The sequence below is a fragment of the Peromyscus maniculatus genome, chromosome 18 (genome assembly GCF_049852395.1).
Source record: "Peromyscus maniculatus bairdii isolate BWxNUB_F1_BW_parent chromosome 18, HU_Pman_BW_mat_3.1, whole genome shotgun sequence".
Classification (NCBI taxonomy): domain Eukaryota; kingdom Metazoa; phylum Chordata; class Mammalia; order Rodentia; family Cricetidae; genus Peromyscus; species Peromyscus maniculatus.
The window spans coordinates 6,141,326-6,157,905 of record NC_134869.1 but is presented as its reverse complement, the minus strand read 5'-3'; the positions used below and the strand labels follow the sequence as shown (position 1 = coordinate 6,157,905).

General features: G+C 42.9%; 3 protein-coding genes across 11 annotated transcripts in view; 2 read left to right on the top strand and 1 right to left on the bottom strand.

Annotated features, from left to right (window-relative positions):
• Positions 1-13,372, top strand: part of LOC143269268 (uncharacterized) — a 47,108-nt gene extending 33,736 nt beyond the window's left edge. The window contains exon 4 of the mRNA XM_076554376.1: positions 13,294-13,372. Within this exon, the coding sequence (XP_076410491.1) occupies positions 13,294-13,339 (46 nt within the window). The 3' untranslated portion in view covers positions 13,340-13,372. The remainder of the gene's footprint in view (positions 1-13,293) is intronic.
• The window catches only part of LOC143269257 (disks large homolog 5-like), a 250,098-nt gene that overhangs the window by 6,963 nt on the left and 226,555 nt on the right, over positions 1-16,580 (top strand). The gene's annotated exons all lie outside the window — the stretch shown is intronic.
• Positions 8,698-15,086, bottom strand: LOC143269273 (disks large homolog 5-like). Of its 2 annotated transcripts, XM_076554385.1 has the most exons (4): positions 14,954-15,086; positions 13,698-13,881; positions 9,561-10,725; positions 8,698-9,393 (listed from the first exon to the last, which is right to left on the bottom strand). In XM_076554385.1, the coding sequence occupies exons 1-3, from the start codon at positions 15,064-15,066 to the stop codon at positions 10,606-10,608; spliced, it is 417 nt and encodes a 138-aa protein (XP_076410500.1). In that variant the 5' UTR covers positions 15,067-15,086; the 3' UTR covers positions 8,698-9,393; positions 9,561-10,605. The 2 variants fall into 2 exon arrangements, with proteins under 2 accessions (XP_076410500.1, XP_076410501.1); XM_076554386.1 differs by lacking the exons at positions 13,698-13,881; positions 14,954-15,086 and having other exon boundaries at positions 9,561-9,655; positions 10,610-10,871.

Here is a 16,580-nt window from a genome sequence, read left to right as displayed (position 1 = left end):
TCCAGTCCCACAGAGGCTCCATAGCTGTTGGTCTAAAGTTCATGAGTTCCCTGTAGTTTGATTTGGTTGCTTTGTAGGTTTCCCCATCATGATCCTGATGCCTCCTTGCTCACAGAATCCTCTTCTCTCTCTTTGACTGGACTCCCAGAGTTTAGCCTGGTGTTCTGCAGTGGATCTCTGGATCTGCTTCCATCAGTTACTGGATGAAGGCTCTATGATGACAGGGTATTCACCAATCTGATTACTGGACTAAGACAGTTCAGACACTCTCTCCACTATTGCTAGTCATCTAAGCTTAGGTCATCCTGATGGAGTCCTGGGAACTTCCCTAGCACCCAGTTATACCCTATCCCCATGATTTCTCCCTCTATCATGGTATCTCATTGCTCTTCCACTATGTCCGTGTTCCAGATCCACCATCCTGTTCCCTTATTTTCTCATCCCCAACCCCCTACCCTCCATCACCCCCCTCCTCCCCAGTTTACTCATGGAGATCTCATCCATTTCCCCTCCCAGGGTGATCCATGTGTCCCTCTTAGGGTCTACCTTGTTACCTAGCTTCTCTGGAGCTGTGGGTTGTAGTCTGGTTATCCTTTGCTTTACATCTAGTATCCACTTATGAGTGAGTACATATCATGTTTGTCCTTCTGAGTCTGGGTTACGTCACTCAGGATGACATTTTCTAGTTTTATCCATTTGCCTGAAAACTTCATGATGTCATTGTTTGTTACTGTTGCATATTATTCCATTGTGTATATGTACCACATTTTCTCTTCAGTTGAGGGTCTTCTAGGTTGTTTCCAGGTTCTTGCTATTACAAATAATGCTGCTGTGAACATAGTTGAGCATGTATCCTTGTAGTATGACTGAGCATTCCTTGGGTGTGTGCCCAAGAGTGGTATAGCTGCTTCTTGAGGTGGATTGATTCCCAATTTTCTGAGAAACCTCCATACTGATTTCCAAAGTGGCTGTACAAGTTTGCATTCCCACCAACATTCGAAGAGTGTTGCCCTTGCTCCGCATTCTCTCCAACATAAGCTTATATCAGTGTTTTTAGCTTAGCCATTCTGATAGGTATAAGATGATATCTCAGGGTTATTTTGATTTGTATTTTCATGATGGCTAAGGATGGTGAACACATCCTTAATAGTCTTTTGGCCACTTGAGATTCTTCTGTTGAGAATTCTGTTTAGATCTGCACCCCATTTTTAATTTGATTGTTCAGTATTTTGATGTCTAGTTTCCTGGGTTCTTTACATATTTTTTAGATCATCCTTCTGTCAGATGTGGGGTTGGTGAAGATTTTTTCCCATTCTGTAGGGTCTCATTTTGTCTTATTTACCGTGTCCTTTGCCTTACAGAAGCATCTCAGTTTCAGGAGGTCCCATTTATTAATTGTTGCTCTCAGTGTCTGTGCTACTGGTGTTAGATTTAGGAAGTGGTTTCCTGTGCTAATGCATTCAAGGCTACTTCTACTTTCTATTCTATTAGGTTCAATGTAACTGGATTTATGTTGAGGTCTTTGATCCACTTGGACTTGCATTTTGTGCAAGGTGACAGATATAGATCTATTTGCAGCCTTCTACATGTTGACATCCAGTTATGCCGGCACGATTTCTTTTTTTCCATTGTATAGGTTTGGCTTCTTTGTCAAAAATCATGTGTTCATAGGTATGCAGATCAATGTCAGGGTCTTCAATTCAATTGATTGGTCCACATGTCAGTTTTATGCCAATACTAAGTTGTTTTTATTACTGTAGCTCTATAGCAAAACTTGAGGTCAGGGATGGCATTGCCTCCAGTGGTTTCTTTATTGTACAGGATTGTTTAAGCTATTCTGGGTTATTTGTTTTTCTATATGAAGTTGAGTATTGTTCTTTCCAGGTCTGTGAAGAATTGTGTTGGGATTTTGATGGGGAACACATTGAATCTGTAGTTTGCTTTTGGTAAGATTGCCATTTTACTATGTTAATATTACCTATCCATGAGCATGGGAGATTTGTCCATTTTGTGATATCTTCTTCATTTTCTTTCTACAGATACTTAAAATTCTTATCATACAGCTCTTTCACTTGCTTAGTTAGAGTTACCCCAAGGTGTTTTATATTATTTGTGGCTATTGTAAAGGTGATGTTTTTCTGATTTCTTTTTCAGCCCATTTATCATTTGTATATAGGAGAGCTACTGGTTTTTTTTTTTTTTTTTTTTTTTTTTTTTTTTTTTTAGTTATCTTGTATCCTGCCACATTACTGAAGGGGTTTATCAGCTGCAGGCATTCCCTGATACAGTTTTGGGGGTTACTTATGTAGACTATCATATCATCTGGAAATAGAAAAAGTTTGACTTCTTTCTTTCCAATTTGTATCCCCTTGCTCTCCTTTTGTTGTCTTTTTGCTCTAGCTAGGACTTTGAGTACATAATGAATAGATATGGGGAGAGTGGATACCCTTGTCTTGTCCTTGATTTCAGTGGAATCACTTAGAGTTTCTCTTCATTTAATTATATGTTGGCTGTTGGCTTGTTGTAAACTGCCTCTATTAGTTTTAAGTATGTTCCTTGTATTTCTGATCTCTCCAAGACCTTTATCATGAAGGGGTGTTACTTTTGTGACTTGATTGTTCCTAAAAATATCAGTTGAAATCAAGATTTGGAGTTTTATCAGGCTACAACAGCGTGCAGTATAACACCATTTGTATTATGCTATGTTCATATTCATTGGTTACCCAGATGAGAGCTTGGATCATATGGTGAGTAGCACATCCTGGCACGCATGTGTTGAGGATGGTATGTCTTGTAAATGAAATGTATGTGTTCCACACAGTGGTACTCAGGATATCAACTTATATCTGTATATGAAGTTTGAGTGTCTAAGATTTTCAACAAACATTCTTCAGTGTGTCTCTTTTGAGGCCTTGATTGACTATAAAATATCAAGGTCTGGGATCAGAGTTCCCTCTAACTACCAAATATGTTAATGATGTCCATTTGCTTTCATCTGTAATGGAACCATTGGCTCTATTGAGAACATGGTATTTCTGGCTCCCATTTGATTAGGGCGTTGGATGAAGAAGAAAATATTCTGCTCACACATCCTTCAAGTTCAGGGCTTTTGGGCTTAGTTCTTGCTCAGTAGGCTGCAGGTCTCCACTGAAAGCAGTTTATGGTCAGGCATGTTTCTCTTCTTGCATTGCCTGGACTCCTTTCACACAGGTCTTAGTTTTTGGCTCCTTGATCAGTGTTTGTTCTAGGAAGAGTTCTCCATTGTGATTGGATCAGGCTCCATTTAAATTATTTCTTCAAACTGGACTTCCTAGGGTCAACATTAAGTCTTGCCACATATCTCTCATTGGGTTGGCAGGAGCTCCCTTGACTTTAGGGTTTGTGATTTCTCTTCATCAAGGTCTGTGGTTGGCTTGTAACATTTGATTTTGCCTAGTTTGTTCTATGAGCTTTGTATGAGTTCTGAATTCTTCCCAGTCAATATTTGCCCCAGACCTCCTTCTTCATTTGGTCCTTGGTGTTTTCAGAATAAGGATTAGACCTGGGCATAGATGCTTTCCTGGTTTTCTCTGGGTGTTCTTCCTTTAAGGGGATGGCCCAGTCCCACTTCTCTTCTTTATTAGGGCCCAGACATATTCATAGTGAGGACTGGACTCAGGCCCACTAATTTTCTTGGTTTTGGCTTGGTCTTTTTCAGCCTTAAGCTTATGAAGTGGCCCACATCTCTTCTTGCTTAGGCCCATACTTCATCAGGGTAAGGATTATAGACAGTTTTTTTTTTTCTTGGCCTCTTTCATTTAAGAGAATGTCCCAGGTCTTCTTCTCTCCTTGTTTTTTCTCAGGCTTTTGTCAGGGTTAGTGTTAGGCCCCTGTGTTCCCTTTTCCTGCTTTGTCCCGGCCTCTTTCATTTGAGGGATTGGTCTGGGCCCATGTCCTTTCTTAGTTTGGCCCAGTCTTCTTCAGGGTCAGAGTTATGCTGAAGCCAACTTCTCATCTTGGTGAGGGCCCTGGCTTCAGTCCAGGTAAATTTGAGGCATGGATATTCTCCTTTTCTTTCTTCCAGCCAAGTCTTTTTCTTCTGAGGGATATGGTAGTACTCATTTCCCTTTTGGTTGCGGCCAGCCTCCTTCAGGGTCAAGGTTAGGCATGGCCATTCTTTTCTTTTCTTTTTGTTGCATTTCATTGTGTTACTTTTCCTTCGCCTTTGGCCTTGGCTCTTCCATTTAATGGACTGGCCCAGGGATACCTCTGTTTTTCCTCTGGGTCAGAGCTTATTCAGCTTCAGGTTTTGGTGCAGGCCTCTTTTAGGTCAGGGTTTGGAAATTTTATTCTTAGGGTTGGTCTCTGGCTTTTCTGGGTGAGGGAAAGACTTTGTTAATTTAGGCTTTATTCCTGGTCTTCATCAGGTTCATCCTCAGGCCTTGGAATACTTTTGTCTTGACATCTTGGTTAATGTTGAATCCTGGTCTACTTTCACTTTAGGTACTTAGCATGGGCTTTTTCAGGGACGATGTTGGCATGAGCTATTTTCAGGGTATGGCTCTATCCAGGCAGTTTTTGTGTTAGAGTTAAGCCTGTTTACATTGATATTCTGGGACTGTGTAGTACCTGTTTCTCTTTAGGTTTGAAGCAGTGGATACATTTGAGTCCAGGTTTGTCTGAAGCTACTTTGTAATTTGTAATTAGCCTTGGATTATTCTCAGCCTTTCTGAAAAAATTAACATGTGGATATTGATAGAGGACAGTATTTACAGCCCTTCTCTTATATCTCATGTATATTCTGAGGAACATTGGCTCTTTCCAAGGTAAGTTGGCACAGACACCAACACACACAGCACAGACTCCAGATGAAATAAACTACATATTACACAAACAGAAAGGTGAAGTAGGGAGGAGACAGTGGTGCTTGGGAGAGTCCTTGCTGCTGCATTGGTGACTGTTGGCATGGTAAAGAGGCACCCTGAGCTCATGTGGAAAATTGTTGCTTCTCAGTAAAGATAACAAACTAGAGTCCCAACAAGGTCCCTGCTGCATTTCCTTCCTTCTGTGATCTGCTCCCATGAAGGCATATCACAGACAGTTAATATAACTGCAGAGGCTGGTCCTCCATTGATTAAGGCTGCCTTGTTAGGCACATGAGGGTTGTGCAGATCTCTATGGGGCCTCTTATCCAGTGTGGGCATGGTGTCCCCTACTGTATGTCATTCATGGCATGCACTATGAGGCTGTTCCTTTGGTCCTTGCTATGGAAACACTTCTCAAAATGTCATTTGTCTGGCTGTAATTAATGAAATGTGTTCATATTTGATCCTGAAGTGCAGCAATTATATAAATTTAAAGGTGAACCTATGTATATCTTGTACTGTTCATGTAATTTTGCATCATCTTTTCAGTAATTTTTGTTTTAAAAGTATCTAGAGATTGAAATATACAAGGTACTTCATTTACCTGGAATATTTTTTCACTAAGTCTTTGAAACATTAGTCTTTTTTTTTTTTTTTTCCGAGACAGGGTTTCTCTGTGTAGCATTGCGCCTTTCCTTGAACTCACTTGGTAGTCCAGGCTGGCCTCGAACTCACAGAGATCCACCTACCTCTGCCTCCCGAGTGCTGGGATTGAATGCGTGTGCCACCACCGCCTGGCTGAGACATTCGTATTCTAAAACATGCAATAACCACAAAGGCTATTTAACTTCTGAAGTGCCTTGGAAATTTTGACTTTTGTAAGAATGTTATATTGGGATAAGTATGTAATTATTGCTGTACCTGGTTAAATGCTGAAACCTGAACTGTCCACAGGGGCCTGCACAGCACAAATGACCAATAGCCTTAGACCAGGGAAGTGTACAGGGCACAAAGGACAGACTCTCAAAGGCACAATGCCAAGAAGAAACATGGCATTTCAATGACTCACCCCGGAATCTTCCTTGGTGCTTTTTCACTGGTTATTTCCAGTGAACTCACTCACCTGCATGTCAGAGTAACTTCACTTTTGCGTTTTCCCATGAATTACTCTGGACAAGCAGTTTCTTCAAGCTAGACACACAGCAACCCTCCTCCCATCAAGAATTCTTACCACTACAGTGAGCTTTTATTAAGCGTGTCATTTATTTGAAACAAAATTCAGCTCAAATTTTTCACAATGCACTTTAATAATAATATTCTCTAAGTTTCAGAACCTCTAGAAAACCCTCTAAGGCAGAAAGCCACGAGTTGATCATGGAAAGTACCAGGGAAGGGCCAATGAGATGCCCAGTTGGGTGGAAGGAAAGAGCTTACTCCTCCTAATTTGTTCATTGACCTCTATATAAACAGAATGACAGAATGGCATGATGTGTTGTGTATGTTCATTCTCTATCATATGTATGTATGTATTTCCCCCTCTCAAAATAAGTAAATGATAGATGTTATTATTTTATATTTGATTGGTAGATTTCCATACACTCATCATATGAAATAATTAATTTTTAAAATAATGAAAAAATCGATGCAGCTCATAACTGTTTGTAACTCCATTTCTAGAGGAATCAACACCCTCACACAGGCATACATGAAGAAAAAACACCAATGCATGTACATTAGTGAATAAACAATTAAAATTTGTATTTGATAGTGGTGTCAGGAGCCCCAGAAGCATCCCACAGAACTAACTAACCTAGGCTCATAGTGAACCACCAACCACGTAGCTTGCATGGGACTGACCTAGGCATTCTGCAGATATTTTACAGGTGTATAACTTGGTCTTCTTGTGAGACTCCTAACAGTGGGAGCACAGCTTGTGTCTAATTCCTGCTTTTGGACCCCATTCCTCCTACTGAATTGCTACATCCAGCCTTAATAGAAGAGGTCATGCCTAGTCCCACCACAACTTGATATAACATGGTAGACAGATATTCATAGGAGGCCTGCTCATTTCTGAAGAGAAAAAAGAGAAGGAGGAATGGATGTGGATCAGGAAGAGTGGAGGTGGGTGGAGGGTTGAGAGGAGAGGATGGAGGTGAAATTTTGGTTAGCATGTAAAAATAAAAATAAACAAGTAGCTGGGGGGTGGTGGCGCACGCCTTTAATCCCAGCACTCGGGAGGCAGAGCCAGGCGGATCTCTGTGAGTTCGAGGCCAGCCTGGGCTACCAAGTGAGCTCCAGGAAAGGCGCAAAGCTACACAGAGAAACCCTGTCTCGAAAAACCAAAAAAAAAAAAAAAAAAACCGGATGTCTTAGCTTCAGTGGGGTAAGACCTGGCACCCGCTCCCACACACACAGGAAGATCAGAGGACAGTAGGTTCTTTTTACCCTTGATGTGAGAGCTCCAGTCTGGAGACCCAGGGGATAAATTTCTTTACACATTAAATCTCTGCCTCACTGTCAGTCTCAGGAGTCAGATCTATTCCAGAGGAGCTTCACCAGAGTAAATCAGTATCTGGAAGAACTTTCTCAATATGATCTGAGATCTGCTGTGGTAAAAGAGCAGCTTCAACCACTTCTCTCCTTCTTTAGTTTTGCACAGAATCACTCTGCACCAGAGACATGTGGCCCCTGATGCAGGCTTCATCCACTCCACCTAGTCATGAGGTTCCTCCCAACTTTGCTTATCAGACCATCAAGAGGGATTCCTCATCCTGCCTCCACCCCCAGGACGGTCTTCTCAATATTTATTACATCAGACAGGCTTAATAGGTGTTGTCAACCTAGAAGAGATCTAGCAAATCTGTTCCAATCTGACAGTCAGTGACTGGGGCAGGATCCTGAACCTATGAGAGCCCTGAATGAATGTGTGGCAGCCTAAGACAATTAGCATGCCTGTCCCTACAGTTTTCAATAAACTTCAGTCTTTGGTGGGGAGTGATCCAATCCACCTAATACAGCACACAGGGCTGGGAGGACAAGGGTCTATTACAGGGACTGTGGAGATGGCTCACCCATTAAGAACATTTATTCCTGTCTCAGAAGACTCACAGGACAGACAGCTAACAATCCTTTTTAACTTAAAATGCAGGTGGATTCTGCCCTCACCTGGCCTTTGTGGGAATTGCATGTATGTAGTGGCAAAACACCCATAAGTATAAACAAAAGCGCCACAAAATATCCTAAATTGTCTTGGAGGAAATCAGCTCTGCTGTTCACTTATCACTCATGATATATTTCAAGAAAACCAGATGCAGATTTCTTTTTATTTCCTGATTTCCTTTATACAAGTTTAATGAGCGTTCTCATTTCCTGAGTGGCCTGGAACAGTATATTTGTGTTTCCCTTTAATTTGGTCTGCATGAAGTTCCGTGAACATGTGTGTACAGTGTACAACATTTTACTCTTAGCTAAATATATGACCTCAAGGATACAATGTGTCTAATTTTTCTATTATGTAGTGGGTATACATGAGGTAGGCTATAAACCAACATCCAAGTCGCCACCCACTTGTGTAGCCCTGAGGCCCATGGCTGGGAAATCTGTGTGCAGCCCAAGATTCCAGGAACTTACTGAGATACACCCAAGCCTGTGATTTCTGGGTTTGCAGGCATGTGAAACCTCATCTAAGAGCATTTATTCCTGTCTCAGAAGACTCACAGGACAGACAGCTAACAAGCCTTTTTAATTTAAAATGCAGGTGGAATTTAATTTAAAATCCAGGTCTCTCAGGAAATGAGAACGCTCATTAAACTTGTATAAAGGAAATCAGGAAATAAAAAGAAGATTCTTAGAATGAAAAGTTTGAAATTTATTTTATTCATAAAATACATTCATTTTACTCAATGGGAGTTTTCAAAACAGCAGTCATTATATACAGTATATAGCCTTAGCAAACTATTAAAGCAATGACAAGAATCAAAGTATAACAAAATTTAACACAACCTTAAACGAAAATGAATAAAACCAAAAAACATAAATATCCTAAGATATAAACCAAAAAAAAAGGAAAATTTCAGTTTCCTTTGGAATTTCATTATGGAAGAGCAAAAGAGGTGAGGAACTGGCATATTCTCTGTAGTGAATTATCTTCAGCTACACTTGCCCATGACATGCCTTCAGCTTTAGCACTGCACTAGAGAGAATCTTATGCTTTTGGTGTGGTCTGCCTGGATGGCAGTGTGACATTAACACAGTATTCCTTGTCAGATTTCCATCACATATGGAGTCAGGGTTCGTAGTAATTTGTGTTGTGTTCTCTGTATATTAGACTTGTTTTTACACAAACTTTTATCTGGGGATAGTGAGCCAACAGATGTGGATCCGATTGTGGCTGGACCGCCTCATGGTAGGTTGATATTTGCCTCACTAGTGAGTTCAAAGCTGAAAAGAGGTGGCATTTTCTGAGGAGGCCTTGAACCTAGAGTGTAGAATGTCATGCCTTCAAGGTGTCTTTGGCTTCTTCCAGCCTTCCCAGTCTCCTTAACAGGTACTGTCAGGGAAAATCAGAAAAGAATATATGATTCAGAAACAGTTTTGCTGTGCACATGGCAAGAAAATCAGGGCCTATTCATCCCTAGTAAACAAAAGTTAAGGAAGGAAACACACCCCATGAACACCCTGGCTGCTGGGGATGGGGCTCAGTGGTGGCTGACTTGCCTGGGACATAGTGTTTCTGCTTGAGCAGCTCCATCTGCAGGAGGCTCTCATCCTGGGCTGTGGTCTGCTTCAGTTCCTGCTGGAGGTTTTCAAACCTAGGGGAGAAAGGCAGCTGGGACACATGCCTGGGGGACCTGCCATGTCAGCTTTTGAGCCCTCATCAGATCTACTCAGCTAGACAATCGAGCTTTACCTTTCAGCTGAGTTCATTCCCTGCTTCCCCAAGGCAAAAGGGTCAGAGAGAACCCGGGCAGGATTTTTTCCTCAACTTTTAAAAACTCCAAGAAGTTGAACTGGAAAATACACACTGTGCTGGATTAGAAAAAAACAGCATATTTCTCCAGCAATCCAAAGACATCATTTTTGAGAAATATCAGTTTGACAAGGTCTGAGGAACAGGTCAGGAGAAATGTTGCTGGCCTTGATTAGATACCAGGTGAATGAGAACCTCTTGGACAACTCTATGCCTGGCCTCTAGTGGAGCCTACACAGCAATGCAGAGAAGGCTCTGATTAATCCTACAGCCCAGACCCCTGCATGGGATTAGCTTGTCAACTCCTACTCTGTTTGTGACCAGAGTAAATCTTCGCATGAGAAACTGATAAACACTGCAGAGAGCCTGCAATCAGCAGAAATGTGCTGTATTCAAATCTGCCGAAGGGTAGACAATTATCTCTAAACGTGATGTTCCTGATGGAAAATAAAGTTGCAGGAGGACACACTTTCCTTCATGATTGATGATTCCCTTGTAGGTTTCTGGATGCCATGGGAATATTTGGGAGGAGATCTAATGTTAGATTTGAGATACTCATAGCATACTAGAGTTCTCAGACGGGAAGAAGGGGACACAATCCCCATAAGACCAAGGAGAAAGCATATTGCTTCCTAGCCGGAAGTTCCTGTTGACTGAGACAGCAATTGCACTCTGAGGTGTTCATTCACTGGCTGTGGTTAGGAGCTTTACCAATTGAACAGAAACTCAGAGGACAGAGATCTAGGTACAGTGGATCCACTTAGATCCCCCTGCTTCTGGAAGCCTGAGCTCCTACCTCATCTGGGACACAGTGAAGTGATGCTGCAGCTTTGCTGCCAAGTCCCTTTGCCGGGTGAGCAGCTCCTTCTGCTTCATCAGGGACTGAAGATCTTCCTCAAGTCTTTGATGTTCCTGTTCATTAGAACATTGTGTTTTTAGGAGAGGGTTGTCTGCACCCCTGTACATATAGACACATGCACATACACACACACACTCTTGAACACACACATGTACATGGATGCACACATAGAAGCACACTACATTGTCTCCATGTTTGCTTTACCAGAAAACACTGATGTAATATGAGATCACCTGGGATACTATGAAGAAGAAAGTGACCTCTCATTAACCTACAGCCTCTCTACCCATATTCCAGTAGAGAGAAAGGAAAACGCAAGGTCCTCTGAACACAGTGATGTGGAGAAGATTGTGAACTTTTACTCTGTTTAGATAATTTTTCATTTTATTTTTATGTTATATGTGCAGGTGTTGCCTGCCTGTGTGTCTGTATAACACATGCATGCCTGGTGATCTGGGAGAAGAATTCAGTATGCAGATAAGTCAATGTAATGCTTGCCTTGTAAACCTGTACACAGACAGGTGAACCCCAGGGATCATTTACCAGTAATCCAAGCTCTCCTAGCAAGTTCTCCAGTCTGTGAATTGAAGGCTTAGGTCCCCAGCACAGGACCACTGGATGGCAATGGGCCAGCCCCTTGCTCTCACTCAATGCTTCCCAGTGCCTCCAGGGAGGGCAGCTTCCTCCTAAAGAAGCTCTCTAAAGCACAGGTTGCCTCAAATTAGGCCCAAAGCAACATGCTCAGAAACAAGAAAATCTCTAAACTCAGAAGTCTATATTAACCTTTCCTCCAAGTAAGATGACTGTGTCAGGGATTTCTTTGAGTAACAGAAGGTTGACTAGCTCAGCGAAAGGATTGCATGTATTATTCCATGTTTAACTATATTCCATGGACCACATTGTATGTTTGCACTCATCAAGGATGTGCATCTGAGTAGTTTCTAGTTGGGGGTGTTCTGATGAGTCCTGCTGTAACCCTGTTGTCCTCTCTTCTCTGTGGACACCTACTTTCCACTCTGGAATCAATGGTCCACTTGGAATCTGCATTCAATATTCTGAATTATTTTAAAGAGCTTCTCACAGGGCTACAACATCTTACACTCCTACCAATATCTGATAGTTCTCATTTCTCCCAACCTTCCATCAGGCCGATTTTAACTCAGTATGAAGAAGTTTGGAATAAAAGCAGTTTCTGAGTGCTGCAGACACAACATGGAGTGGGTGCTTTAGAGTGTGAGGAGCCTAAGGGGTGCACTGAGACAGCCTCTTCTCACACCTCAGCATAGCTGTGGGACTTCTGCTGGGCTGAGATGCAGTCGCAAGCACCTCTGCTGTGCAGAATTTCTCAGGGAATAAAGTCCAGGCCAAGCTCCAAGGACAAGGTTAGCTGAACCAAGGTTAAACAAAGGTGAAAGGAAAATGGCAGCAGACAATGAGGAGAAAAACAAAACAGGATGCAGGGAAGTCATCAGTGGTCAGCCACCATTCACCCAGAACAGAGAAGGACACAAACTCTCAGGCAGCCTTTCCTGCCTCTCAGTAGCTTCTTTCTCACCTTTATAGACCCTATTACTTTGTTTTTATCCAGAGGATTTCTTTGCAGATAAATAATTCTGCCTCAACCTGAAAAACCTGAAAATACCAGAAAACCTTTTAGCCTTCATCAGTTTTCTGTCTTTTGTTGTAGTTAACTGTGTGGACATGCAGAATGATGGACAACACCATCTGTTCTTTGACTGATGCAAAGTGGTACTAACCAGATTAGGCACAGTACTTTCTCATTCAAATCTGTCTCCACCATTCTTAAAGATGTCCCATTGTTCCATGAGTGAGTGAACATACACATAGAGGCTCAAGCACATATTTTCATACCCACAAAATTACACATAAGAAAACACACAAATACACACACACACACACACACACACACACACACACACACACACACACCTCTCTTGAACCCAGAAGGGGAAGGGACGAGGCTGGAATGTTGCAACTCTTTTTGTACTACAGGGAGAGGTAGTGGATCCGCCCTGCTTCTACAAGCTCTTAGACACAGCCAGGCTTTTCTGCCCTGGCCTGAACTTGTTTCCCCTCCTAGGGCAGTTTTTATAGCAGACTCACTGATTGTACAGATAAATAACAACCTCTGCACAAATGAGTTTGACCACACAAGACCAAGTGCTCATGGAAGAGGGCTGGACATGAAGCCTCCTGATAGATCCAAGTTGACCCATCATAGTCTCCTCACTAAACCTGCCCAGATTCTGACACAAAAGACATTGATTGCACTTGAGAATGGAAATCACCATTGTCATTACCCAACAACTTTTGACTGGATTACAGTGCATATGATGTGAAAACAGCCCCAGTTAAGTCAGTAGGAGGCTACTTAGGTCACCCATAGCACTTTCCTGAAATTCAATATTCTATACAACAATTAGGAGGAGTCTTTCCTAAGACACAGCTATAAATATGATAGAGTGAGCATCAAAATGTCAGGTTCCATGTGTGAGGCCAGTAAGACAAACCAGACATTTCCTGGGAAGTTACTTCTATGCCGTGAAAGAAAAGAATTTTACTTATTAATTTTAAAATAGATCCATTGCTTGATTTTTTAGGGGACGTTCCTCCTTCCATGCTGTTCCTGCCTCTGATCTCATATGACCCCTGCCAAGCAAATGAGATCCAGACCCTTGAACTCATTCACACAGATCTCTGTGCTACTCCCTAAGTGGCTCCCATCACAGTACTGCTGCCCCATACTAGCATATTGGTGAGTGACATGTGATTGACCCATCTCCCTCAATGGACTGCAGCTTCTAGCAGAGCAGTGGGGTTTCCTTGGCAGTCATGCAGTGCCTTCCAAGAGGCTAACTCCCCTGAAAGACTTGTGAATGATCACAGAAATGAACTATTGGATGGCATGGGTCAGGTGGATAAGTGAGTAGAGAGTTACATGGGTGTGTGTATGTGTGTGTATGGTTAGACAGGTGGGCATCTTGGCCCTGCTGCTTCAACCTACCTGCTGCTGCTTTGTCCAGAGGTCATACATCTTCTCAAGAGCCTCCTCACAGAGCCTCCTTGCCTCCTTGTAGGATTCTTGTAGTAAAATCTGCTCCCCATGCTGCTTTCTGTTGTTCTCTTTCAACGTGCTCACTTTTTCCTTTAGCTGAGTCCATTCACTCAGGAGCTGACAGTAGAGGGTGCTGAAATGTCACCAAAAATGATGAGCTCTACCTCCATCTGCCACTCCTGCCTCCTAATACCATCCTTCCTGCAAGGTCCCATGTCCCAATCCCCATGAACCCTGGGCAGGAACCGGCATTAGCCATGGCAGCATCACTCAGGTGCAGGCCAAAGCCAGAGAATAGGCAAATTACAGAAAGATTCAAACTACTTCTGAACACGCTGACAGCAAAAGAGATCCATGTACCTATGAAAACTGGATCCCCCACTTCCTCCACACACACCCTGGTGCTTAACTGTTCACCATATTGGGGAAACATGAGCAGGTAGAGGAAAACCATGCCCTAAGGGGGACAGAGGACCCAATGGGAATACATTCTATCCATGTTTCCCATAGAAACCAGCTCTGTAAGCTCCTGCCAGAGCCACAGAAAACATTCATGGTGCAAACCATGTTTTCTCTCTAGAAGCTCCAGAAGTTGACAGGAAAATGTTGGGAGGGGCTCTCAGACTCTTCCCTCTTAGGAGAACTCAGTTTGGGAGGCAGAAGTCTAAGAGCTATAAGGCAGGCTGCTTGCTAAGAGGTAAACAGTCTAGAACCACAGCCCAACTTTGTTCAAAGGTGAAGAAGGGAAGAAGCTGCTGTGGGATATCTTCTGTATACTGAGAATAAGTGTTACTCCCATTGGTTAATAAATAAGCTGCTTTGGCCTATGGCAAGGCAGGATGGAACCAGGCAGAAAAATCCAGAAGAGACAGAAAAGAAAGTCAGAGGTGGAGGAGATGCCAGCTGCCACCCAAGGAGAAACATGCCAGCAGCTTGGCCATGCAGCAGCCATGTGGCAAACATAGATTAATAGAAATGGGTTACTTTAAGATGATAGAGCTAGCTAGCCAGAAACTTAAGCCATTGGCCATACAGTTTGTAAGTACTATAAGTCTCTGTGTGTGTGTCTTTGGGACCATTTGGCTGCAGGAGGTGGATGGGACAGATTCCTCCTGACAGATGCATCAGGCAGGACTGGAAAAACTTCAGACTACCAGAAGTAGTCCTTAACAATTTCAGGGGTCCCATTTAAATTAGGCACTCACCGGTAGGAGTTGGTGTGCTCACTCAGCTCCTTGCACTTGTACGAAGCCTCACAAATTTCCTTGGGGAATTTCTTTACATCTGACATCTCCTTCTTATGCTGTGTTTTCAGCATCTTCAGCTCATATTTCAGCCAGTGGTAGGGCATGGCCCCAGGAGCAAAGAACCCCATGAATACAGGTCTCAGGAACCACATAAATCAAGATTCTGTTTTATACTACCCTAGCCCACTGGATGTCACACCATGAATTCTATACTGGACCTCCTGATGTGCATTAGACTTGCCTCACTGTCCCATGGCCAGGAAAGGCTGGGTGTCAATAGGGAAGGAGACAGGGCTACATGAGCTCCCTCAGTAGACCTCTAGGAGCAGACTAGCTGGCTAAGAAGGTCTGAGCAGTCTGTGCCACAGATGGGGGTGTATCTGAAATCTGCAATGACATTCCCACTGTCTTGAGAACAGAGATTTTTCTCCTTACAAGGATACCCAGAACTCATGATCTGTATTGCCATGGGGAGGCACTACATTCAGATGGCTTTATAAACACCCAAGGGGATTCCAATGAGGGACCAGGATGAGCACAAAGGCTGAGAGCAGTGATGCTCAATGTGGGGCTCCCTGGCCTCAGCACTTCCATCACCAGAAATCCTTGAGACATGTGAATATTCAGACCTACTATGAATCTCTGACTCTCAGGATCTGAAAGGACACACACACACACACACACACACACACACACACACACACACACACAGTAAGTGAGCCTCTCAGAGCCAGTACAGAACACACTCAGACACACAATCCTCAGAACAAGGAGATTTATTAACCTAGCAGTGCAAGCATAGCTTGGGAGCCTGTCTCTTGAGCAGGCGAAGGCACACAGCAAGCAGCAGGCTTTTTTAACAGTGGGTTTTTAAGTAGAGAAGTTTAAATCTGTGCTGGGTAAATTGTTGAGCTCTGATGGGACAGGTTAGCCAGTGTAACCAAGTAATGAATTTTGATTGTTGAACTTTGGTGTTTAGTTTCAAGAATGAGTCAGTGTCCACAAAAGGGAATGGACTTTGGGAACTAAATTTAGGAATGTTATCTAATGGTTTATCAAGGGAAAGGCAAGTGAAAAGGGCAAAACCTGCCATTGCCATGTTTGCAATGTTTGGGCCCCTTAGAGAGCACTTCACACACATAAGCCCACACACAGGATGTAAAAGAAATGCACGTAGGGGGCATTGCCTCAAAGTATAAGGAACAAGACCAGAGAGGAGCAGGGATGAACTCCAAGCCTTCCAGACACACAGATGGACGACAAGGCCTTTCAGCCTGTTCCCAGAGCAAAAAGCAAAAATAAATAGATAGTCAAATATAAACACTCAACCCAGAGCACCAAGCATCTCCTAAAAGCCGATGTCTGTCAAGGCCTCTTGAAATGCATGTTGTGATCTTACACCCTACTGCCCCTCTGTAGATTGTGATTCAGGCCACAGGCTCTGCTTTTTCATTTGGAGGAATCAGAACAGCCTATGTCCTATCTCACTCCTACAGGCTTCAGTTCTGCCTCTCAAATGCACTCAGGACACAGTAGGGTCAAGACAGTTACCAGAGAAAAGGGCATGATGAATACCTGTTGTTCA

Coding starts and splice junctions, on each gene's coding strand:
- LOC143269273 (XM_076554385.1), bottom strand. CDS start 15,066: ATGCTGAAAACACAGCATAAGAAGGAGATGTCAGATGTAAAGAAATTC. Junction 13,882..14,953: donor GAGCACACCAACTCCTACCG/GTGAGTGCCTAA, acceptor GTGACATTTCAG/CACCCTCTACTGTCAGCTCC. Junction 10,726..13,697: donor TCTGGACAAAGCAGCAGCAG/GTAGGTTGAAGC, acceptor TCTAATGAACAG/GAACATCAAAGACTTGAGGA.